The 27,059-nt window shown below is 45.8% G+C and overlaps 1 protein-coding gene across 6 annotated transcripts in view; it reads right to left on the bottom strand.

The window, feature by feature from the left end:
• Positions 1–27,059, bottom strand: part of SYCP2L (synaptonemal complex protein 2 like) — a 905,846-nt gene that overhangs the window by 12,414 nt on the left and 866,373 nt on the right. For all 6 annotated transcript variants that reach the window (XM_063923155.1, XM_063923158.1, XM_063923156.1 and 3 more), the window contains 2 exons: positions 11,816–11,915; positions 2,411–2,469 (listed from right to left, as the gene is read on the bottom strand). In XM_063923155.1, coding sequence (XP_063779225.1) covers positions 2,411–2,469; positions 11,816–11,915 — 159 coding nt within the window. The remainder of the gene's footprint in view (positions 1–2,410; positions 2,470–11,815; positions 11,916–27,059) is intronic.

Raw genomic sequence — 27,059 nt, 5'->3', positions numbered from 1 at the left:
AAATAACAGAGATAGGTATATATGATATAGCTGAAAGGAAAGTCAGACAGCATAACTAGCACGCAGTCACATACAACGCAGAAAAATATACAATATCACTGTAGTGAATACTTGAATCAACTACTCTTGTTTGGTAAGCAGGTAGAATATAAGTGAATGTAAAAACCAGGCTTTCTGCAGACATTTTTACAGGGAGGCTGAGCCGAGATATCCCTGTAACCTACTTGCTGCTTTGCTGTAAAATGGCTGCCCGGGTCTCTGAGGGAAGGAGGGAGAAATAAGCAGCTCAAGGGTGGGAAATTTGCAGTAGACTGGCGCCCAGAGCTGGGGGAGGGGCTACAGGTCAAGCGCCGCCTCCCCTATGCTGGTCTTCCACCGCAGGTACATGCAGGGCCTGTGTAAATAGGTGTTTTAGCACCTGACCTGCACCCATTATAGCCCTGGTGGTCTAGTGGCGAACCTGCCCGCAGACAATGTCCACACCAGCACAGCGGTGTGTCTCCCTGGACACGTGGCGGACAGTGATTTAGCCTCAGGTCCCAATGAAGGGACCCTCTTACCTGCCCCCGATGCCAGCCACACAGTCCATGGGACCCAGCAGCAAGTGGTGCTAGTCACGTACTGTGGTGATTGAGCTGCAGCAGTGAAGTCTGACAGAGTTACAGTGCTATCAGCCCAGTAAAAAAATAGAAAAATTTAAAAATGAGAAAGCTTTAGGCCCCTTGACACTGTGCACCTGCTTCCTGCAGGAACCAACTAAAAACTGAATGCCTGAGCATGAAGGCGAGCATTCTGGGGTACGCTAAACGCTTAACTGTTTGGTGACTGGACTCTCATCCACAACCTCCAACTCCGATGTTCCCTGTGGAACCCCTATGAACCCTGATTAAGAAAGGAAATAATATGAAGAAAAAAACCCATTATGTAAAACAGTCCATTTACAGTTGGCAAATTCTAGTGACATCACTTAATTTTTTATTAGGGAAAAGTCTATATGATACAGAACAAAGCACATATAAAATTACGACAAGTCACCAGAAGTTTGTGCCTTCTATAAAAGTATACGGCTTACACATGCTCCTTTAAAAAGAGAACTTCTTGCCTTTTATATCATTAGAAACAGAGACAAGACCTCTTCATTGAATTCTGTCTCTTTACTGCATCATTTTCAAGCTGCATCCTTATCAGATTTCCGTGCTCACAATTATTCAACTCTCCAGTTCAAGGAGCTGGAAAATTTATTTCTAGGATCTCAGTCCCTCCAGTTCTGAATGTCTCAGAGCAGAATAGAACTTACAGTATGCAAAACTAAAACCAGAGGTCAGTAATGATAATGACCGGTGACCAGCTGCCAGTCCTATGGAGCATTGCGGGTGCAGCGCAGGGAAAATTGGGGCTGGTCGGCTGCGTTCTTGGTGTGGCTGCGTGACATCACACGCAGCCGCTTCGATGTAAAAAATGGTGGAGGATCTCTTGCAAACGCTGCCTAGCTGTGGCTGTAAGGGGTCGTCCACAGTTGCTGCAACCTTTAAATTATGGTCGCATTCGCTGGGCATGCCATTTTGCATGCTGGGTGGCCTTGCCCTGCGATGGGTGGCCCTGCATGCAATAGAAAGGATTGCAGATTATGCTTTTTAGCGGAGTCTGCAATCTGTACTGAATAACCCCCCTAGCCCACAGACTACAATTTTGGCGCCAGTTTTATAACAAATGACTCCTCAGCAAGCTACAGATCAGGAACAGTATGGCAATGCTATAAGTGTACTTTTGTCAAAATTACTTCACTATGAAAATAAAATTTCAGGTAATTCCTGTTCCATTTTATTCACCTCATTTAAGCTTAGAGGACTGAACAAATATATAAATATTTTCATGCCTTTTAGGTGTCATCTTCAGGGTCAGACTGGCCCACAGGAGAACAGAGGAAATCCCCGGTGGGCTCCAACCCCTCCTCTAATGTCAGGTTTTACCTTTCCATTATTACTCTATTAGAGGGGCAGTTACCTGTCAGAGCAAGAATGATGATGTGTACTTGGTTTGTTTCTATAGACACTAGAACAGGACTCATCCTCTTACCAATCAAAATTAGCGGTTGGGTATACAGAACTAATATTCTTGCATGAAAACAACATTTAAAATATAGCATATTGCAAACAGTTGTGAGGCATTCACGAGACTACCTGTTGGGATCCCGGTGGTCACAATACTGACCCCGGAATCCCGACAGGCGATGAAATGCCACCGCCGGAATACCCGCGCCACAGGCTATTCTCCCTCTATGGGTGCAGCGAGCCCGCAAGGGGCTTTCTAGCGCTCACCCCACTGCCGGCATACTGGTGGTTGGGATCATGACAGCCGGGATCCCGACAGTCGGTAACACGTATGTATTCTGAACAGTTAACTGACTTACCTTTGTCTTTGATTTGCACAAAACGCATTAATTGTCATTGTTTCTGCCTCCAAAAACTCCTGTAAAGAAAAAAAGAAATTCAGAATAAGCATGCTTAATGACATTCTTTAAATGGAACCCCTCCCCCTGAAAAACCATGTTACAAATTTCCACTTGCAAAGCATAAAACTTATCTGGATTAATCAGGAGACATACAATAACTTGTGTAGCTCAGAGGCAAGGCATTGCTGCAGATCATAGCAACCTATGCAGTTGCTATAAGGCTTCACAATGAGGGGGAACTCTGTGTCACATGGTGGATTCTAGCCAAATATTCCTACAATGCCCCATAGCTTGTGGCACTGGCAGAGGCTACTTAGAGGTCTACTGAGGCTCTCACAAGTCAGAGAGCACAATCTACTACATTCAGTTTTAGTGTACAGCAAATTAGTCTGATCAGTCTTGCCCAGGTGCAAAAATATAATTTGGTCCCCCCTCATCCAACCCAACCAAAGTTCACAATGTGCCACACGACAGTGGGTGACAGGGAGAGGCAGTGGGCGACAGAGGAATGCAGGAGGAGACAACGGAAAGCAAGGAGAGGCATAGGGTTACGGGGGTACAAGCACAATTTTCTGCACGGTGCAGTGAACAGGGGGCATGTACCTTAGTGGGGGCTGTAGCAGAGTGGCCTCTGCTCTGTCTGTGACAGGGACCACCACCTCTTGTGCTTTCCTCAGTTTGGCACTCGGTCAGGCACACTCTGATAGTGCCAGTTACACCGGCTATGAGCTGCCTTTAATTCACAGACAGCAGTAAATCAGAAAAAAATGTACAGCTGTTATTAGAGACAGTAAGTGGCTATGATCATCACCAGTGATAGGTGGCAGGACTTCTCTATCAGTCTGGCGCACACAAGTTCAGCTCTGCCTAACTAATGTACTGGACAGATCCCTTAGGCAGTGGGGCCCAACTGGCTCTCTGCACTGGGACATTCATCTGACATTGCTCAAAAAGGTCTGCAGAGTGCAGGGGATAACTCATTGCTGGTCTGGACAGCATTGGGACGCTTAGTGCTCAGGGGTCTCGATGCAATGCACCTACTGCACCAATGGTACTTCTGCCTCTGACTGAACACACAGGCCCTACTTTCAAGGTCTGTTCCCTGTAATAGGGGTTGATGTATCAAGCAATGGAACAACTAGACTGTTGAAGAAGTAGCCCATAGCAACAAAACAGCATTGAAGTAACATTTATCAAGTACATTCTACAAAATGATATGTAGGAGTGGACGGGTAGCTATGGGCAAGTTCTCCACTCTTTTCGCTGTTTGGTACATCAACCCCTTAGTCTCAGACCAGAAAGGAGTTGTAAAAGTAAAGCCAGGTGATTTTAGATCATACTACACTGGAGGTGTAGGGGCCAGCTCTAAGTTGGGAGTAGTTATCCACTGTTGATAAATTTAGTTTCTTGTGGGTAGTGCTTGAATGAGGTTTGTGCGACCAGTGCTGCCACCTAGAGAGCAAGTCCAAGGTAGCAACACAGTCACTGCCCTGATGATTTCCTTCTCCAGCTTGCCTAGAGAGGTACCCTGCCGCATAGAAAAACATAAGGTGCATCCCATCCTTAGGATGCGCATAAATAACACCCACTGTTCTGGTCCCAGTGTTTATTGTGATGTCATGTTCGTTAGGAGAGAGGTGCAGGGAGAGCCGTCTTAACAGCACAGTAGGCAATGGGCAAAGCAATGCATGGAGGATCCTACAACACCTATTCACAGGAACCAATAAAAATAAATAAAAAAAATCATAACTTTCTCCTGGGGTTCCATGCCTTCTCTTTGTATGCTTCCATAGAGAGAATGGCTGCCAGCACTGATTGGTGGATGGCTCCAGTCATCACCCAATCAACATGGTGGGATGCAGGTAGAGAATGCTGCTTCGCCGCTCTGATTGTGTGGCAACCACCCACCCCTGCTCAAAGACCCCTAGTATTGTGGTGGGCAGCTTCCCAGTGTGCCTATATGTTAAAACGGCCCGGGGCGCACGAGATGTAGGCCAAAAGTGCCTTTGGTACAGCACTGCACGTGGATTAGTGCTGAAATCCAAAAGGTAAGAAAAACTGCATCCCGATGGTCATGACTCCAACAGCGGTGAAGTATTTTAACCCCCCCCCCCCCCCCACCCCCTCACTGCAGCCTAATCCTAACCTCACCCCTTAGTGGCTAACTCTAAACCTCCCTTATCGCAGCCTAACCCTCCTCCCTTAGTGCCTAACCTTCCCCTGGTGGTGCCTACCACTAATCCCCTCACAGCCTAACACCCCCTCCACCCCCCCGGGTGGCACCTAAACAAGCGCAACCTAAGCAGAACTAAGTCCTAAGCTCCGTGCAATCAGCGTGCATGATGAGATATGGCGGTCGACACGACAGAGCACCTAACTCAGAAACACAAGTGAGCCAAGGCCAAAGCTAAGAGGAGGAACGCAGAATTGGAAGGTAGAATTGGAAAAGGTGGAAACAGATAGACTAGGTCGTAGCGCAGGGGACCGTTAAAGCATCCACTGTCTCTGCTGCTGGATCCCACATTCTGGACAGCTAATGTTTCAGCTGGGATGCCATGAGATCTACCTGAGGGCAGCCCTAAAGCCAGACAAGCGCCTGAAACATGTCTGGGTGTAGAGCCCATTCTCCTGAATGAAGGCCCTGGCGACTGAGATAACCTATTTCTCAGTTGTCCACTGCCAGGATGAACACTGCTGATAGGATCACCTCCTGAAGTTTGGCCCATCAGAAAATCCAAGTGTACCTCACGCATGGACATGCAACTCTGAGTACCGCCTTGCTTGTTGACGGCTGTCGCGTTGCCCGACTGTACTCGCACTGCTTGCGACTGGAGCAGGTGAGACACTAACAGCAGCATGGTAGACTGCCCTCAGTTTCAACATATTTATGGGCAGTGTTTTTTCTTGGCCTGACCAATGACCCGGGACCTGACAGTTGAGGACCACAGCGCTGTAACCTCTCAGGCTTGCATTTGTCATCAGAACTACCCAATCCTAAATCGTTGTCCTGTATGTAAGTAAGGCATGTTCTAAAAGCACCTTTTCCGATGGTGCTCTGATCAACAAGTCATCCAGATACGGAACAATAGTTACCCTCAGAGACCTTAGATGCACAACAATGACAGGCATGACTTTGGTGAAAACACGGGGTGCCGAGGACAGACCAAAAGGCAGAGCCCGAAACTGATAATGGTCTTGCTAAATGCCAAACAACAGGAATGCCTGATGCGGCTACCAAATGGGGATGTGTAGATACACCTTTATGTCCAGAGATAAAAGACACTCCCCAGGTTCCAGGCCCACAATGACTGAGTGGAGCGATTCCATCTTGAAAACAAACGTGAAAACAAACAGATTGGAGTAAAACCCCCGGCTCTACTGATGCACTGGAACAGGGACCAGAACAGCAGAGTCCAGTAAGGTCTGGATTGCACCCTAAAGAACTGCCGTTCTATCTGCAGACACTGGCAGTCCTGTTGTGAAAAAGCGACCCGGGAGATTAACTGCAAAATACATCCTGTAACCGATGGCCATTAGATTACGGACCCACACATCTGCGGACGTCTGGAACCAATTTTCCTGAAAAGTCCGGAGGCGAGCTCCCAACACGGGGAGATCCCAGGGAAGGGAGCCCATTATACCACAGGCTTTTTGGCAGGTTTCGTCCCTCTGGCAACTGACAGGGGCTTGCTGTCTACCTCTTCTCCTAACTCCTCTAGCCTGTGTGGTGGCACCTCTAGAACGACAACGAAAAAGCAGAGGGCCATGAAAAGAGTGAAAAGAAAGCCCCATGTCGGTCCGCCTAGGGGCTGGAGAAACTGATGGTAGGAAAGTAGACTTCCCTAATATGGCTTAAGAGATCCACTTGTCCAGAATGTCTCCCGTAAACAAAAGTGCCTAAAGATCCCGTTTAGACTCTGCGTACACCAGCCATGACCGCAGATAGAGGGATCTGTGAGCTGCAATGGCTGAGGCAGATATCTGCAAACTTTTTTTGGACAGCTGGGAAACCAACGTGTTTACTGGTGGAGGAGTTTACCACTTCCCCATAATTGACGTGGGGGAAAGGGTAGATGCCCAGAAAGCGCTCTGGCATGGAAACGCTTGTCTGGATGCTTCCAGGCTGCTGACAGTTGCTCATCCAGCTGATTGGAAAAAGCAAGTATAACAGAAGACTTTTGGCGCTTACTGAACAGATAAGTGTCTAGTCACTCGGGTACAGCTGCATCAAGGAAATTCAATAGCTGACGGACTGCCAAAATGAGAGATTCCACGCCTTGAGCCCCAGAGTCCATGTCCTGCGGTGCAGGATCCTCACTTTCAGACAACTCCCCCCGTTCACCTTTCTCGTATGTCCCCTGTGACAGGATTTCTGAGTCATCCGACAGTAGAATTGCCAGGAGTGATTCCTTCTTTGATGGCTGTTGGGTTGGGGCTGATGAAGGTTTGCCTGAATACCCCATAACTTATTTTATTATAGTTATTAAGTCTGCCCACTGACTTGACCAGTCCTATCGCCCATGCTGGCTCTGTGGAAAGAGAGAATTGCAAGGGTTACAAGGAAGAGTCCTCAGTTCTGGCCAACTCACGTTCCCTACGGGATGCAGCCAGTTCTGAAGTTAAGTCAGCCAAAACTCCAGCCAAAGCAGATGCCAAGGGAAGTTAGGAGTGGGATCCATAGAGGTTATCGTGTGGCCCCGTCCCTTCATCTGCACATGAATCACATAAGGCGGTTCCATTCGAGCTTGCCTGCATTAATTTAGTATTGCTTTCAGAGCAGACAAAAAGCTTCTGTGATGCTTTCGTGCCTGCTCCTCTGCTGTCATTGTGAATCCCACGCACACAGGTCACAATACAGAGACAGCTGAAGATGGAATATATGGGGTCATTCCGACCCGATCGATCGCTGCAGTTTGTCGCAGCGCAGCGATCGGGTCGGAACTGCGCGTGCGCCGGCGCATGTCAGCTTTTGTTGCCTAGTGATCGCTGGGCGGGAGGGGAGCGGTCCGGCCAAAGCAAGTGTGGCCGGACCGTTGGGGGAGCGGGCCGCGACGGCAGCGACAATTAAGTCCCAGCAAGCCGCAGGAGCTGCGCTGGCCGGGAGTTACTCCTCAAAAACAAAGGCTTCGCCACTGTGCGATGCCTTTGTATTTGTGCGGGGGGGGGAGGGTCGGACTGACATGCGGGGCGTCCCCCCGCATGTCAGGGAAGATGATCGTAGCTGTACTAAATTTATCAACTCAGAATGACCCCCATAGAGACTAGAGATCCAAAGCAGGACAGAGGGAGAGGCTCACACGACTCCCCAATCGAATCTCCTACAGTCACCATCCAGTAAACACCCCAGTGTACTCACAACCCTGTAGAAGGATGTGTAGTAGGGATGTCAGGAGGTGGTAGGAGATAAGCCTCGCAATCAACAGCGCAGTCTGCATAAGAAGCAATGGTCTCTGTAAAATGTGTATGCACCGCAGGTAGGTGGCGGTGGGGATCTTGCAGTAGATGCTGTGACAGTCTTTCCCCTGCAAAAATCAGGTCACCAAGGACCCGGACCCCAACTTTTAAATAAGTGGTGAAGGGTCCCCTGAATTAGGCTTTAAAAACAGCCTGTTCTGTATGTAAAAAATGTAAATCAGATAGGACTGAAGCTCAGCCCATAGTGAACCGGCTCCCTCGGTACAGTTTATTTTTAATGGGTTTTGAATATATCATATCATAATTTATTGGCATATAGCAGCCTTTAGTTCATTAATGGTTCTTAGTCGATGTTTGTAGAGGTCTACCATGAAGCAGATGAGGAATGTTTTCTGCCCAGCAACGAAAATTCTGCTCATTAACGCAGCCAGACAAATGAAAGTGAGCTGTCAGGAAACTGTAGCGATAACGTCGGAAATGGCCAGCAGGCTTTTTGCCCGGGGCGCCGCCGTGGCAAGAGCCGCTACTCCTGATTCCCCCCTCTCCCCGGCTGCAGCAGGCGCCGTGGGCTGTGTGGGCGCCCGCTGCAGCCGGCGCCGCTGACTGACGCTAGAGGTCAAAATTGACCACTAGTGTCAGTGAGGCGCTGCTATGGGAGAGAGACGTCATGACGTCTCTCCCATAGAGAGGAGCCGGCGGCCGGAGACAGTAGCAGCAGCGGTCCAGAAGCAGGAGCGGGGCTGGTAAGTATTGTTTTTTTTGTTTGTTGTTCTTGTTTGCAAGCGGCGCTACTACAAGGGGCACAACTATAGGGGGCACATACTGGGGGCACTACTACAGAGGGCACTGCTACGGGGGGGTGGGGGACATCTACTGGGGGCAAATCAACTGGGGGCACTACTACAGGGGGCACTGCTACGGGGGGGGGGGGGGGACAGCTACTGGGGGCACGACTACTAGGAGCACTGCTGCAGGCGGAACAACTACTGAGGGCAAATCAACTGAGGGCACAGCTAGTGGGGCAAATCTACAAGGGGCACAACTACTGGGGGCACTACTACAGGGGGCAGTGCTACAGGGGGAACAGCTACTGGGGGCAAATCAATTGAGGACATTACTACAGGAGCACAGCTTCTGGGGGCTCAAGTACAGGGGGATAACTGTTGCCATGCCCCTTCCCTATGAAGAAACAAAGCCCCTATTTTTGACCTTCGGCGCGCACCAACTCTATTTTGCGGTGTGTGTGTGTGTGTGTGTGTGTGTGTGGGAATGAAGGGGCGGGGGGGCACAGGAAACTTTCGCCCTGCGCGCCACAAGGTCTAGAACCGGTCCTGGCCGCCGAGTGATGCAAAACGAAATGAAAAAGGGACGCCATCTGGACGATGAAATATACAAAACCAATAGAAAATAAACTGTATTCCATGTACTGTACTTTTAGATTATGTACTAACATTTTAAATAACATTTACCATGCCTTTTTTAGTTAACCTTTAAAATCTGGGAGTTTTTATTTGCCTCACCCTGTATCACCACCAATCAACAGAACATCAATTTGCCAAGACATACTGTACACCTCACACATCAGCTAATATGTGAACTAGGGGTGATAAGTCATTACAGTTTCTCACATTATACAGTAAATGCATCTGTGTGATGCATAATGTTGAGCCCAGTCCCTTCTTAATATATAGGTCTGGGTACTTAGATTAAAGGTTATTTTTATTAATAAAATAACGATTAAATCTATTGCTGTGTTATTAATCTGAACTGGCATGTAGACAGCCTGTATTGGGTGTGGTTCATCAAATCAACAGTGTCTAGGTCGACAATGTTTAGGTCGACCACTATTGGTCGACAGTCACTAGGTCGACATGGATGGAAGGTCGACAGGGTTTCTAGGTCGACATGTCTAAAGGTCGACATGAGGATTTTTTTTTTTTTTGGTGTCGTTTTCTTCGTAGAGTGACCGGGATCCCAAATTAGTGCACCGCGTCCCCTCGCATGGCTCGCTTCGCTCGCCATGCTTCGGGCATGGTGCCTTCGCTCCGCTACCGCTTCGCTCGGCACACTTTACCATTCCAATCGTAGTCCACGTGGATCGTTAAGTATGAAAAAATAAAAAAAAAGGAATTTTTTTTAAAAAAAACTCATGTCGACCTTTAGACCTGTCGACCTAGCACATGTCGACCTAGAAACCCGGTCGACCTTCCATCCATGTCGACCTAGTGACTGTCGACCTATAGTGGTCGACCTAAACATTGTCGACCTAGACACTGTCGATCTTCAGACCGGATCCCCCTGTATTGACTAGTCAGAAGATTGCCAGCTCCATTTTTTAAACACATAAGGGGTAGCTGTACTAAGCAGAGCTATGGGATTTATGTGCTGCAGATACGGCTTCTCCCCATGTACTAATCCAGCGAGTGTGTGAAGGGCTGCTATCTATAAGACAGTGCGCCGATGTGTAGGTAAATGTACATACAGTCAGTGCCACTGAACATTCCTACAGCTGTTGTTGATGCATGCACAACACTGTTGTCATTTCCGACAGCCAGGGACTGTGCTTTTTTTTTTTTTTTTTCAATCACACCGTGTCGCTGGGGGGAAATGACTAGTGCATGCTCAGAATGTATGCAAATTCTGGACAGTGACAGCGGCCCCGCCAAAGGAGGGAGTGTGGAAATCACCGGACAGGTAAGTTAACACTCTCCCTTTTTGGCAAAAGAAGCAATAATACATGCCGCTGGTGTCTGAACCTGCTTCACCACACTAAATAGGACAAAGCAGGTCCAGACAAATAATGAGTTATGCACACAATCATACATCTCCCCTTGAGAGCCAAATGTGACAACATTTCCCCCCCCAATTTTGCAGCTGGATTTGAAGCACAGTTTTTTAAAAATGTAAAACCAGATTGTTTTCGCCTTTTTAAAAAAACTGCAACTTTAAATTTCAGAGGCATTTTTTTAAATTGGAAGCTACAGTATTACATCTTTCCTTGAGTTCGAGGTAATCCACAATGAAACAGTGGAAAAAACAATCAGTAATGTAAGCCAACAACAGATGGTAATGATAAAGATAAAAGAGATTTGGGTGTCATCCACATAAAGGTAATACTAAAGGCCAAAGGAGTTTCTCAGTTTACCTTGCGGTACTCCAACCTACAGAGGAAGTGGCTGAAAGGCGGAGCCAGAGAAATGAACACTGATGAAACAAAGTAGGGCTTTTGGACACCTTAGATGGGAGAAACGGTTTTACATGGCTAATCCCACACAACATCCACAATAGTGATGGGCGCCCCAAAACAATAGCTCCCAAAATGTTGTTACTATATTTCCATGTTTTCCATGGAGGAGAACTGCAGAGGAACTTACATATGTAGCCATGCTCATCTTACCAGCGGCACTGCCGCACAGGCACACATGAAGTGCTGAGGAGCCTTAGTATGCCGGTCTGCTACTAAGTACATCGCCCATGCATTCCTGTAGCGATGCGCGTGCATACACACGCACGTGTCATAACTGCGGGCACATTAGTCTACCTGCTTTGCGGCGTATAAGAAACTGAGCATGGCTACATCTGTATATCCTTTGTGACAGGTCCAGTTTTCTTAAGGATAGACTATTAATAGAAGAATGATCCGCTTCTCCCCCACTTGCACATTGCTCGGATGATTAGCATGCTAATTACTGCAGTGTCAGTTTAGCCAGACAGCAAATCATCTCATAACACCTAAGCCTAAAATCATTTTGTTGTTAGACTCTATGCATGCAAGGCATCTTTGATGATGAGACCCAAGCACCACAATTTTGGATTTTAACAAAGTCAGTCATGTTGACAGCCTGAAGTATTTGTTGCAAATTTGGATGTAAAACCCCAAATACATGAATCAGTTAATATGGCAATTATGGGTAAGAAAATAATCAATGGTGTGTGAGGCCTACTTACCAATGTTTCCTTTTCTATGTCTTTTAAAGCTTGAGTTTCAGTTTCAAACTTGGAAACTTCTTGTTCAATAATCTTGTTAACATGAGTTAGTTTACGGAAACTGCAGAAACAAACGTAGGTGTATTAACACTTTAATGCACAATTGCACCCTCCTTTATATTTAACTCCATTTAGGTAACTATATAGAATAGAGTAGGCACACCTCGCCTTTCTTATCTGCCCCAATATTATGTGCCATACTGTCAAAACTTCAGCACTTTTCTTTGATCTTGACCTTAAAATGTCAAAGTCCTGCCCTTTATCACATTAACGATCAATTCAATTAATAGTGATGGGGGTTCTGTAAGTCTTTTTCACTGCAAATTTAATTTGGAATTCAGTTATAAATTTGCAATCAATATTCCCAGCAAACTCACATTTTTTGTGCACAACCCCCTACACAGAAAAAGGTAGGACAAAACTTAGAAGGTAGAAATTTTGGTGCACAGTGCAGAACCTCTGGTGCACCCCTCCCAAGGAATAATTAACTTTGTTTGGATTCAAAATGATTTTCCCATATTTATATGCATGCGGTTTTTGTAGAAAAACTGTGCAACATCGCCACAATGCCGCAAATAACCTTTTCTTTTTTTTAAATCATAACATATCAAGTAACATTTGAATTAACAACTGAATAAGGACAGAAATGTATTGGATTGGAAGTACTCATAATCATATAAACAGAACTATAAGGGTATACATGAAGAATAATAATGAGGACGATCAAATTTTGAGTAAATGGTTTACCAAACAGAAGCAGAAGAGAGAAAATAGGGGAGAAGAAAAAGAAAGAGTCAGAAACAGGAAGGGAGAAAAGGGAAAGAAGAAAAACAGAAGAAATAGTATTAAGTGATTGTAAGTGATAAGTGAAAAAAGGTGAAGATGAGTGTGTTGGTTGATGCATGTTTCTCACATCTATATTGTACAGAGAAAATGAACATAAAGTGGAAAAGGGGAAAGGTCTATAAAGTAATTAATAGAGGTTCAGCTTGAAAATAATTGGTCCATGGTGTCCAAGTTTTGATAAATGTGGAGGGGGTATCATGTTAGACAGAGGTGATTTTCTCAACCCTATAGGTGGAGCGACCCACGTTAATTGTAGCTGTCCCTGTCGGGGATGCCGGACACTTTCACTGGGCTGCTATGTGGCATTTAGCAGCACTCAGGATATAAATGATTAGCTTCTGAGATAATGGTGAAATATGAGGAAAGGGTCTTAATAAAAAAGAATAAAGTGGGGAGGCAGGCATCTAAATGGCAGAAATAGATTTGATTAGATTGTGAATCTCTATCCAGAAGGGGCGGATGATTGGACAGAACCAACACAAATGCATAAAGGCTCCCTTTTGACCGCAATGTCTCCAACAGGTGTCAGAGGCTGCGTGGTATATAGAGTGGAGTTTAGTAGGGGCTAAATACCACCTAAAATATATTTTATATGCATTTTCTTTGATGGAAGCGGAGATGGTGCTTTTTGCGACTGCCAATCTAATTTTAAATAACTCCTTGGGACTTAAGAGTTTCCTGTTTCACTTTCATACGCTAACTCATGAGTTTCTTATGCGGCTGGTTGTGAGAAAAAAGTAACTGATAAATAGTGGATACAAGTTTTTTGGTTGAATGAAAGTGTAGGCATAGGGATTCTATAGAATAGCAAGAGATGAAAGGCAAAACTGTCGGGAGAGAGTGATAGAAATGTCTGATTTGAAAGTATTGATAAAAAACATTATGAGGAGGTGAGACTCTAAATTGTATGCTTGCAAAGTCTGTGAAGGATGAAAGCGGAGCAATATCGAGTGGGAATAGAATATTGTGTTGAGTCCATTTGTGATAGGATCGATGATCTATTCCATTGCAAAAAGGCAGGGTTATTACACAATGAGGTTAAAAGGGGGTGGAAGGACCGTAAGTGATATAGTTTGGTACAAAAGTCCCAGATATGCAATGTATGACTGATCGATGGCAGTAATGCTGTGGTTGTTGGGCGGTTTATGGGTTGGGGATAACATTGGTGTAGGTGGGCTAAGGAAATTTAAGGCATAAAACTCATTGTCGTGTTGAGTTCGGCAATGGTGGAGGGTTTGAGGAGTATTGCATCATTAAGACGCCAGTGGCGGGTAAATTGTGGTATTTGCGAGGTCTGAATTTCTATTTCAATAGCTAGATGGTCTGACCAGGAGACAGTGAGTGTCTGAGCCCCAAAGAGATTTTGAGAGGAGGATCGATCAATAAAAAATAATAATCAATGTGCGCATGTACAGTACAGTAGATCATGAGGTGGGGAATAATGGGTATACCCTCTAGCAGACGGGTAGAGAACCCACCATGCGTCATAGATATCATTAAGGAATAATTGTGAAAGTAGACGTTTCAAGAGTTTAGCATGATTAGGGAGAGTTGAGTTTGTGTGTGATCTGTCCAAGGAGGGTTGTAGAGTAGCGATAAAATTAGTGATGTGCACCGGAAATTTTTCGGGTTTTGTGTTTTGGTTTCGGTTCCGCAGCCGTGTTTTGGATTCGGACGCGTTTTGGCAAAACTTACCTGAAAATTTTTTGTCGGATTCGGGTGTGTTTTGGATTCGGGTGTTTTTTATACAAAAAACCCTCAAAAAAAGCTTAAATCATAGAATTTGGGGGTCATTTTGATCCCTTAGTACCTGTATTATTAACCTCAATAACCATAATTTACACTCATTTCCAGTCTATTCTGAACACCTCACAATATTATTTTTAGTCCTAAAATTTGCACCGAGGTCGCTGGATGACTAAGCTAAGCAACCCAAGTGGCCGACACAAACACCTGGTCCATCTAGGAGTGGCACTGCAGTGTCAGACAGGATGGCACTTCAAAAAAATAGTCCCCAAACAGCACATGATGCAAAGAAAAAAAGAGGCGCAATGAGGTAGCTGTGTGACTAAGCTAAGCGACCCAAGTGGCCGACACAAACACCTGGCCCATCTAGGAGTGGCACTGCAGTGTCAGACAGGATGGCACTTCAAAAAATAGTCCCCAAACAGCACATGATGCAAAGAAAAATGAAAGAAAAAAGAGGTGCAAGATGGAATTGTCCTTGGGCCCTCCTATCCACCCTTATGTTGTATAAACAGGACATGCACACTTTAACAAACCCATCATTTCAGCGACAGGGTCTGCCACACAACTGTGACTGAAATGACTGGTTGGTTTGGGCCGCCACCAAAAAAGAAGCAATCAATCTCTCCTTGCACAAACTGGCTCTACAGAGGCAAGATGTCCACCTCCTCCTCATCGTCCGATTCCTCACCCCTTTCACTGTGTACATCCCCCTCCTCACAGATTATTAATTCGTCCCACTGGAATCCACCATCTCAGGTCCCTGTGTACTTTCTGGAGGCAATTGCTGGTGAATGTCTCCATGGAGGAATTGATTATAATTAATTTTGATGAACATCATCTTCTCCACATTTTCTGGAAGTAACCTCGTACGCCGATTGCGGACAAGGTGAGCGGCTGCACTAAACACTCTTTCGGAGTACACACTGGAGGGGGGGCAACTTAGGTAAAATAAAGCCAGTTTGTGCAAGGGCCTCCAAATTGCCTCTTTTTCCTGCCAGTATACGTATGGACTGTCTGACGTGCCTACTTGGATGCGGTCACTCATATAATCCTCCACCATTCTTTCAATGGTGACAGAATCATATGCAGTGACAGTAGACGACATGTCAGTAATCGTTGGCAGGTCCTTCAGTCCGGACCAGATGTCAGCACTCGCTCCAGACTGCCCTGCATCACCGCCAGCGGGTGGGCTCGGAATTCTTAGCCTTTTCCTCGCAGCCCCAGTTGCGGGAGAATGTGAAGGAGGAGCTGTTGAGGGGTCACGTTCCGCTTGACTTGACAATGTTCTCACCAGCAGGTCTTTGAACCTCTGCAGACTTGTGTCTGCCGGAAAGAGAGATCCAACGTAGGTTTTAAATCTAGGATCGAGCATGGTGGCCAAAATGTAGTGCTCTGATTTCAACAGATTGACCACCTGTGAATCCTGGTTAAGCGAATTAAGGGCTCCATCCACAAGTCCCACATGCCTAGCGGAATCGCTCTGTTTTAGCTCCTCCTTCAATCTCTCCAGCTTCTTCAGCAAACGCCTGAGGGGAATGACCTGACTCAGGCTGGCAGTGTCTGAACTGACTTCACGTGTGGCAAGTTCAAAGGGTTGCAGAACCTTGCACAACGTTGAAATCATTCTCCACTGCGCCTGAGTCAGGTGCATTCCCCCTCCTTTGCCTATATCGTAGGTAGCTGTATAGGCTTGAATGGCCTTTTGCTGCTCCTCCATCCTCTGAAGCATATAGAGGGTTGAATTCCACCTCGTTACCACCTCTTGCTTCAGATGATGGCAGGGCAGGTTCAGGAGTGTTTGCTGGTGCTCCAGTCTTCGGCATGTGGTGGCTGAATGCCGAAAGTGGCCCGCAATTCTTCGGGCCACCGACAGCATCTCTTGCACGCCCCTGTCGTTTTTTAAATAATTCTGCACCACCAAATTCAATGTATGTGCAAAACATGGGACGTGCTGGAATTTGCCCAGATGTGATGCACGCACAATATTGGTGGCGTTGTCCGATGTCACAAATCCCCAGGAGAGTCCAATTGGGGTAAGCCTTTCTGCGATGATGTTCCTCAGTTTCCGTAAGAGGTTGTCAGCTGTGTGCCTTTTATGGAAAGCGGTGATACAAAGCGTAGCCTGCCTAGGAACGAGTTGGCGTTTGCGAGATGCTGCTACTGGTGCCGCTGCTGCTGTTCTTGCTGCGGGAGGCAATACATCTACCCAGTGGGTTGTCACAGTCATATAGTCCTGAGTCAGCCCTGGTCCACTTGTCCACATGTCCGTGGTTAAGAGGACATTGGGTACAACTGCATTTTTTAGGACACTGGTGACTCTTTTTCTGACATCTGTGTACATTTTCGGTACCGCCTGCCTAGAGAAATGGAACCTAGATGGTATTTGGTACCGGGGACACAGTACCTCAATCAATTCTCTAGTTCCCTGTGAATTAACGGTGGATACCGGAAACACGTTTCTCACCACCCAGGCTGCCAAGGCCTGAGTTATCCGCTTTGCAGCAGGATGACTGCTGTGATATTTAATCTTCCTCGCAAAGGACTGTTGGACAGTCAATTGCTTACTGGAAGTAGTACAAGTGGTCTTCCGACTTCCCCTCTGGGATGACGATCGACTCCCAGCAGCAACAACAGCAGCACCAGCAGCAGTAGGCGTTACACTCAAGGATGCATCGGAGGAATCCCAGGCAGGAGAGGACTCGTCAGACTTGACAGTGACATGGCCTGCAGGACTATTGGCTTTCCTGTCTAAGGAGGAAATTGACACTGAGGGAGTTGGTGATGTGGTTTGCAGGAGCTTGGTTACAAAAGGAAGGGATTTAGTTGGCAGTGGACTGCTTCCGCAAACGTATAAGGGAGGATGTTCCTAGGTGGTTAACGTCCTTACCCCTACTTATTACAGCTTGACAAAGGCAACATACGGCTTGACACCAGTTGTCCGCATTTCTGTTGAAATAATTCCACACCGACGAGGTGATTTTTTTTGTATTTTGACCAGGCATGTCAATGGCCATATTCGTCCCACGGACAACAGGTGTCTCCCCGGGTGCCTGACTTAAACAAACCACCTCACCATCAGAATCCTCCTTGTCAATTTCCTCCCCAGCGCCAGCAACACCCATATCCTCATCCTGGTGTACTTCAACAGTGACATCTTCAATTTGACTATCAGGAACTGGACTGCGGGTGCTCCTTCCAGCACTTGCAGGGGGCGTGCAAATGGTGGAAGGCGCCACCTCTTCCCGTCAAGTGTTGGGAAGGTCAGGCATCGCAACCGACACAATTGGACTCTCCTTGGGGATTTGTGATTTAGAAGAACGCACAGTTCTTTGCTGTGCTTTTGCCAGCTTAAGTCTTTTCATTTTTCTAGCGAGAGGATGAGTGCTTCCATCCTCATGTGAAGCTGACCCACTAGTCATGAGGAACATAGGAGAGGGCCTCAGCCGTTCCTTGCCACTCCGTGTCGTAAATGGCATATTGGCAAGTTTACGCTTCTCCTCAGACGATTTTAATTTTGATTTTTGGGTCATTTTACTGAACTTTTGTTTTTTGGATTTTACATGCTCTCTACTATGACATTGGGCATCGGCCTTGGCAGACGACGCTGATGGCATTTCATTGTCTCGGCCATGACTAGTGGCAGCAGCTTCAGCATGAGGTGGGAGTGGATCTTGATCTTTCCCTATTTTACCCTCCACATTTTTGTTCTCCATTTTTTATTGTGTGGAATTATATGCCAGTAATATATTTATCAATAGCAATGGCCTACTACTATATATACTGCGCACAAAAACTTAAATGCACCACAGGTATGGATGGATAGTATACTTGACGACACAGAGGTAGATAGAGCAGTGGCCTACTGTACCGTACTGCTATATATTATATATACTGGTGGTAAGCAAACTGTACAAAACTGAAATGCACCACAGGTATGGATGGATAGTATACTTGACGACACAGAGGTAGGTAGAGCAGTGGCCTACTGTACCGTACTGCTATATATTATATACTGGTGGTCAGCAAACTGTGCAAAACTGAAATGCACCACAGGTATGGATGGACACTATACTTGACGACACAGAGGTAGGTAGAGCAGTGGCCTACTGTACCGTACTGCTATATATTATATACTGGTGGTCAGCAAACTGTGCAAAACTGAAATGCACCACAGGTATGGATGGGATAGTATACTTGACGACACAGAGGTAGAGCAGTGGACTACTGTACCGTACTGCTATATATATAGTTATACTGGTGGTCAGCAAAATTCTGCACTGTCCTCCTACTATATACTACAATGCCGCACAGATATGGAGCGTTTTTCAGGCAGAGAACGTATAATACTGGTGGTCACTGGTCAGCAAAACTCTGCACTGTCCTCCTACTATATAATACTGCTGGTCCCCAGTCCCCACAATAAAGCAATTAGCACACTGAGCACAGATATTTGCAGCACACTGAGCACAGATATGGAGCGTTTTTCGGGCAGAGAACGTAGATATTTGCACTTGCAGCACACTGAGCACAGATATTTACAGCACACTGAGCACAGATATTTGCAGCACACTGAGCACAGATATTTGCAGCACACTGAACATAGAAACTGAGAGGACGCCAGCCACGTCCTCTCACGATCATCTCCAATGCACGAGTGAAAAATGGTGGCGACGTGCGGCTCCTTAAATAGCATACGAATCTCGCGAGAATCCGACAGCGGGATGACGTTCGGGCGCGCTCGGGTTAACCGAGCAAGGCGGGAGGATCAGAGTCTGCTCGGAACCGTGTAAAAAAAGGTGAAGTTCGGGGGGATTCGGATTCCGACGAACCGAACCCGCTCATCACTAGTTAAAATCACCCCAATAATAGTGAAAATCCTGGATAGTTGGGCAAGTAGAGTGAAAAAGGTGGAATAGAGAGCCTTGCTGCATGTTTGGTGCATAAACCGAAGCTAAAATAATTGGGGCTTGATTATAAGAACCTATGAGGATAAAGAAGCTGCCCTGATAATCTGATATGGGGCCGGATGTATTGACGCCCCTTTAAAAAAAACATGCAACATCGGCCGGCATCTCGCACCTCCACCCATCTCGGGCGTCATTACATCCAGCCCTTGGAGTCTTCAATTACAATTTGGGAGATTACGGTGGAGCATAATAGTGATTCCTCGTCTTTTAGCCGACATGGAATAGTAGTAAACATGTGGGTACTGCTTGCAAGTCAGAGAAGGGTGGGGAGATTTTAGGCAAGTCTCTTGCAGCATAACAATATTCAGATATAAAAAAGAAAGATAAGATAAATTAAAGTGCGCCAAAGCTGCTCCTTGGACCCCAAATGTTAAGGAAAAAGTGTCACTTTACACTTGAATGGATACGGACAGTTCACATGTCACCATAAAGGTCCATGGGAGCTCATTAAAAAATATGAAACAAAAAAACAGTGTAATATGTTATAAACATTCACATTAAATACTCGATATTTCAGCAATCTAAGCCTTGTACCGTTAAAAATTGGCTACTATTATGGTAGACAATTAGCGTGCCCAGAAGCGGGTCCAACCCGATAAGGATATCTCTCTTTTGCTGTGCCTTCCAATCTCCGTGGTGGTACTCCTCCTTCACCATTATAGGTGTTGAAAAGAGTCGGCTTTGAGGGGTGAATTTGACGGGGTGAAGGAGGAGTACCACCATCCGAGTGAGCAGATGGTTTCGGGGACACCTCGGGTTCTCTAAAAAATCTTTCTATAACTGTCTACTTGTTGTGTAGACCACTCAGGATGGTGAGAGACCACCTAAACCCTCTATACATGTTTTTTATGTTGGTTGTTTTGTGTTGTGCTTAATAAAATGGTGTTACACTATGAAAACACTTATCTTTTAAACACATCATTGATTGAGAATAAAAGGCGGAGATTGGAAGGCACAACAAAAGAGAGACAGCCTTATCGGGTTGGACCCGCTTCTGGGCACGCTAATTGTCTACCATAATAGTAGCTAGTTCTTGTTCCACCACATTTTGATACTGACACACCTCATCCAATTTGTGTTCAAGAGTGCCAGTATGAGATCCAAATTCAGCCATTTCCGATTTAAAGTCAACTAGAACGGATCTCATTTCCGAATGTATGGTTTTGGCACGATAGCAACTATATCTTTGGTGGATAGACTTGTGTCAGAAGCATTAGCGTCTTCAGAGTCAGAGATACGGTCCGATGAGGGTGAGTGCTTGTAGAGGGAGCCTGTTTATTCCCATGCACGTAGGATATTCTGTGTTCCCGATGCCTTGCGGTTTTTCTGCGACATTGTAAACTTGTATCATAGAGCTCTGCGTGAGAGTATTTTGAAGCACTACTGACAGAATTAAAAGGGTACTTTGTGGTAGTGAGTGGATGTGGGGTTTCCTGCCAGAGCAATAACATCATTAACAGTGTATTATCAATAAATGGGGGCGTATCTACTCACTCTCCTGGGTACTAGATTGATTCAGGGAGGTGCATTTTTGATTACAATAGAGCGAAGGTTAAGTCAGGAGTTTAGTGCACATTGGGGCAGATGTATTAACCTGGAGAAGGCATAAGGAAGTGATAAACGCAAGGTGATAAACGCGCCAGCCAATCAACTCCTAACTGTTACTTTCCATACTGGAGCTGATTGGCTGGTGCCTTTATCACCTTGCACTTATCACTGGTTTGTCACTTCCTTATGCCATCTCCAGGTTAATACATCTACCCCATTGATTGTTATTACAGTGCGGACAGACTGAGCTTTGTGATAAGGTAAACCTCTCTGAAAAGTCTCTCTGAATGTAAATACAGAACTATGGGCAGCCAGGATGTCAGTCAGGGAAGCTTCGTTTGCAGGTAAAAAGGGAGAAATTGGTGGGATTCCTAAACTTAGAACAGATCAGAGTGTCTCACTCTCCGCTTGCGGACCAGCCAGCAAGCTGAGGAAAGCTAGCTGAAACCAGGGTATCAAGTTAGGCCATACCTGAGTGGTGGATAGAACTGGAAGATGGAGGATGTATGTCGCAGCATCATGGGTACTAGAGCTGGAGGGTAGGGTAATTGACTAGGGGTCTTAAGCAGGTGTCAGCTTGCATGGATGGAGACCCTTTGCTAGGATGGCCACCCTATGAGGGGTCCGCAGAACTTGATAGTGTGAACAGGCGGGAGCTCCAAATGAGACGTCCATCACAGGTCGAAATCTATTTCCTGGCTGCCAGAGAACTGGTAGGCCATGGCTATTGTTAGCTTTGTTAATGACACTGTGTCTGACCAGGGACAACCAGAGGCTAATGGAGCTGAGATGGGGTAATTCCAAGTCCCAGTTGCTACCGGTCAGTGGAGCTGTTGCTGCAGGTCAGGGCTGTGTTGTAGGCTCCAAGATGGCGGCCCCCAGTGATTCATGGCACCTCTCACAGTCAATCCCAGGGGAGTCCAGGAGGCAGAAGGGCGAGTCTGGGAGCGGGGTCAACATGATCCGCTTCAGCAGGACTTCAGAGAGAGGGGAGGCTGCAGCAATAGTATCAAGAGATGCGCTGTTGGGAGCTCTGCACTTCAGACCGCGGCTTCAGATCTTTAAGTAGGCCGCAGCCGAATCAGGCGTTCCTGGCACTCCGGAGCTCAGGCAGGGGGAATAGGTATGTTGCGTGAGTTTAGGGGGTCACGGGAGAACAGGGCTGGTCACGTGGGAGTGCTTATTCTACCCCAAAACAGCATTTAGGGTAGGAGCTGCAGGGAGTGTAGCCTGTAGCTAGGCCATGCCCCGCAAATCACCATTTCTAGTTGATGCTGTAAGTTCGCCTACTTAATTGAATTTATCCCTTATACTATCAACAGCAATCATTTTTAGAGATTTCTTAAAATTAATACTGCTTGATTCACTCCTTTCATGGTATAAATACAACTCAATACAACTTTCATTGCAAGTAGAAAGGTGCCGCTCCGACAGAAGAAAAAAACGCCCCATGCAAAATTGCAAATGCATCGCAGTTCACTATCCACTCACAGATGAATACGCAAATCCCAGAACATCGAAGAAAATTTGCCGTCTGAACAAATGTGAGTAAGTCTGAGGCTGTCACTAATCTGCGACTGAGACAGCCTGGGAGTGGTCTGCACTGACGTCAGAGTCCCTCCCCAAAAATGCCTGGGCACGCCTGAATATTTTCTGGCACACCCAGAAAACTGTTTCAGCCCAGAAACGTCGTCTTCCGGTCAGTCAAACAGCGGCTACATTGCGATTACGATCTGTATGAATTTTTTTGTTGCTATTACCCCTCATGCGTGCGCAGACGTTCGATAATCACTCAATTTGCAATTTCTCTGAATAGATAGCCATGCTGACTTAGGCCCTGTATTCAGTGTGCCTTTCCAGCACCTCGTACCCCCCTCCCTTCTCCTAGATCAGCCTAAGTTCTGTGTGTGTCATCGATTTAGCAAGGTGCTGGAAATATTACTTAGAGATTCTTGTCCATGTTGACATGCTAGCACAATGATTTGTCAGCTGTACATTCACTTTGAACATCTCACATTTCACCAAATCCCAAGGTGCTCTATTGGATAGAGATCTGGTAAGTGTGTGGGCCATTGGAATACATTAAACTCATTGCTATGATTGTGGAACCAACTTGAGATGACGTGACATGGTAGTATCATCCTGTTAGGCATAGCTAGATTAGTATAAAAGAACAACGAGATAGAGGACCACTGCACATACACTGGGAGCTGCAGTGGGAAATTACTGTACAACAAATTGGTCATCCACCAATAACACAAACAGCCAAAAAAGGATTTTTTGTATAAAACCAACTTCTGTGATCACCAATAAAAAGTGATTTTATTGGTGACTGTAGAAGTGGGCTTTATACAAAAATATTTTTATAGCTAGATTAGTATACTATATCCATAAAAATGCTGAAGTATGCTGTGATATGCAAACAATGCTCAGTTTGTATTAGGATGCCTATTGATAAGGCATAATGGATTCAGAAGCAATAAAAGCCTGCTTATGTCCCCAAATGAAGTCAGTCACGTGACGGACAACTGAAGAAAAGAGTTTGAAGATGATAAACTGGAGAATGTTGCAAAACATACAGGAACTTGGGCTGAATTACCACTTTCACCAAGTTCACTTGGCTCGTGACTATGAGGAGAAGCAGCTGCCAATCGAGAGATCTAAGCTTCCCTCAATCTAGGGTTGCAGATCCAAAGTCACATTCAGACAAAGAATGTGAAATCGTTCCTGGGAACGTGTGTGGCGCCTTGTAACAAGGGGCGTGGCCTCAAGTAGAATACTGTATACATGAGCCACACCCTTGTTTTCCTCATCCATTCCCCAGCTCATGACAACCTTTGTCTCCTCAACATTCACCCACTCAGGAGTCACAGCCAGGCTCCTCTTCTGAAGACAGGGAATGGCAGTGGGTGATGCCAGGGAGAGGCAGTGGATGTCAGGGAATGGGTGACAGGGCGAGGCAGTGGGTGACGTAGAGGATGATGGGGAGAGGCAGTGGGTGACAGCAGAGAGGGAGTGATTGTTAGATAGTGACACAAGACATAGACAGAGTGAGGCAGTGTGTGATGGTGAGAGATAGTGGGAGCCTGAGAAGCAGAGGGTGACTGGGGGAGGCAGTGGATGATGCCAAGGAGAGGCAGTGAGTGACAGGGAAGGCAGTGGGTGATACCAGGAGGGAGTAGGTGACAGAGGATAACAAGAGGCAGTGAGTGACAGGGAAGGCAGTGGGTGACGTAGAGGATAACAAAAGGCAGTATGTGACAGAGTGAAGCAAAGGGTGGCATGGAGGAGGTGATGCCTTGGGGAGGCAGATGGTGACAAGCAGAGAGAGGGTGATGTAATGAGGAGATAGAGACATGGGAGTGGCAGAGGGTGACAGGAGAGGCAGCAAGGGACATGAACAGGGTGAAAGGGAGTCCTATTACATTACTTTGAGTCTAAGACGCATTTTCCCGAAAAAACAACCGCAAAAAAAAGATGCTCGGCACTATCGAGTCACATGGCACTCATGCGTTATGTGTAACTCGACTTGTAGCACACTGAGCAAAGATGTAAATAAGCAAGACATACAATTATGTTATGCACACATTGATTTCAAGTAAATAAAAAGGAATAAAAGTCAGAAAAACCTAAACAAAATATTACTGGTTTTAGGGTAATTCTGAGTGGGGGACACCACAGGAACAGAAGATGGGATCCACTCCTAGCACAAAGCTACTCCCAGTGTCTGCTTCTGAACTATATACTGTAGTTCCACAACCCACTCCTTTCTCAGTAGCAGTACACCCTCCAGGGTGTTACATAGTTTGCACAACAGTCTGTATAGATGCAAATTAGGGACACTAAACATATCTTTTGGGAGGATTTTTGATCCCCCAATTTGATAGGTTTTATGGCTGGAAGGCTGACACTCTCTGATCCTGTTTGTCTGTGTCAAGGGCCAGAGTAATTATTCCCCTACTGTGAAAAGCAAACACTGTCCCGGGAAGTTTAATCTTCCAAAAAATGTAGTTCACGCCTATGCAGGCTTACACAACACAGACATAGCTTTGAAACTAGCAAAACAAATGTGCCCACAGTACAAAAAAGATAATGTTTGTGTAATAATAACAATAAAGAAAACAAAAAAGCATCCATTAAAAGCAAAAAGTACAGTGTAGAAAACAACAAACAATTCCCAACCAGCCTATAGAGCCGCAAATTGGTAAACCTAGGCCCTAAAATAGAACTTAAATCCTGTAACCTATACTAATCACTAAGATGAAAAAAAGGCAAAAGAAGCTAGGGGGCAGCTACTCCTAGGGCCATGGCACTACCAGTCGTGGAGTAATGGATAGAAAAAAATAAATAAAAACTACCCCAACAATATAAAACAAAAACAAAAAAACAACAACAAAAAACTGATGAAGATTTAAAAAGGTATGAGCACTAAACCCAGCACAAAGAAAAAAAGAAATACACTGTTTAGGATTAAAAATAATAATAATAATAAATTATAAACTATTAAAGAATGCAAGAAAAAAAAATATCCCTGTGTTAACCATCAAGGCAAAAGCAACAATTGTAAAACAGGTAAACACAATACTTATGCTGCAGTCAGTCCAGGGACCCATTATGTCTAGGACCCTGAAGATCTATCCATGTTGCTACTTCCTTAGAATAATCAAAGATGATGACTCTCAAACAAAATGGAATAACGAAGTTGTAATAAGTTGGGGTCAAGATGTCTGAACATCCGAGAACTCCTGGATAACCACCACTCACTGACCTTTACATTTCAGGAGACCCTTGGTCCTGGGAAGGTTTAGTACAGTCTCACAATCTCTATTTTGGTAATAAATGTCCATGACAAAGCCTCCTGGAGAGGGGTCCTAGTAAGTATGTTATGAGTTGGTTCAATAAAAACTGAACGGTAAATGCAGGATCACAGTCAAAAGTTGTAATTAGCCAGGATTCCAAAGACTGCTCAGGAGCAGTACCCTCTGCTGTAGACCAACCACACAGATGTTATTCCAAAAGAAATGGCCCTCCAAATTCGTAACCCGGGAACAGGAGCAATATTATCCTGCAAGCAGGAAAAATGGTTCTTAATCTCACTGAAATAGCCTCAAATCTTTTGCAAATCTTGGCAAATAAGGAATATGTCCATATTTACCTTTACCACATGGACCATCATGCATTTTTTGGAATCAGTTCTAGCTTGTAAAAAGTTGGTTCATTGTGACAGCACATGCTTCAGAAGAAGACAATTGAGGTTCCGTAGGAATCAGCCCCAAGTCAGGCAAGGTGAAAGATCAGGAAAAAGTCAAGCCTGGTGGCTGCTGAGGCCTGTGACTTTCAACAGATAAGTACAAAAATAACAGAGCCAAGCCCAGAGATGAAAAAGTCCCCAGCAATGAGAACAAACACACTTGCAATAGAAAGAAAGCAAAGCAGCTCCAGCCAAGTTGCATCCTTGACAATAGAGGATGGAGAGGAGGGATGGTGCAACCCAGCAGAGTGACTGAGCAGAAGAACAGTCACTGCAGGTAAGTTTCAATAGATAGGACTGATCTTCACACCAGCAAAATATCAATTACAGCAGAGCCCAGGGCAGAGAAGGAGGTAAGCATCCTAGATACATAGTGTCCAGGAGCATAGGAGCAGGCAGTTCAGGCTCCTAGTTAAAGCGGAGAGAGTAGAAGCACATGGTGACAAGATGGCGGTGGACAGGGAAAAGAGAAAAAGTCCCGGCAGCTACAGAATGTCTGAGGGACCAGAGACCAGATTCAGTGTTGCAGGAGGAGTCCGCTAAGGAGTGATATCAGCAAAGCACCCCAGTGTAGCCTGAGGATGAGTGGTCGTCCAGCAGGCTGGGGTGGCAGTAATGGTAGACCCACTTCAGGAGAACACCAAGGCTGGAGGACAATTACTTGGCAGCAAACAAGTGGTGGAGGTAAGTCAGAGCACTCCCGGTTGGTCACAGGCTGCCGCAAGATAAACGTACTGGAGAGAGCAAGACACGCATCTTACTCCATTCCAGGATAGGCTATGCTCCCAATAATTTCATGATTTACTTATTTCAAGGTGCACGCCCTGTGAATGGTAATTTATGA

This window comes from Pseudophryne corroboree, chromosome 5 (assembly GCF_028390025.1).
Source record: "Pseudophryne corroboree isolate aPseCor3 chromosome 5, aPseCor3.hap2, whole genome shotgun sequence".
NCBI classification, from domain to species: Eukaryota; Metazoa; Chordata; class Amphibia; order Anura; family Myobatrachidae; genus Pseudophryne; species Pseudophryne corroboree.
This window is presented reverse-complemented; position numbering and strand designations above follow the sequence as displayed.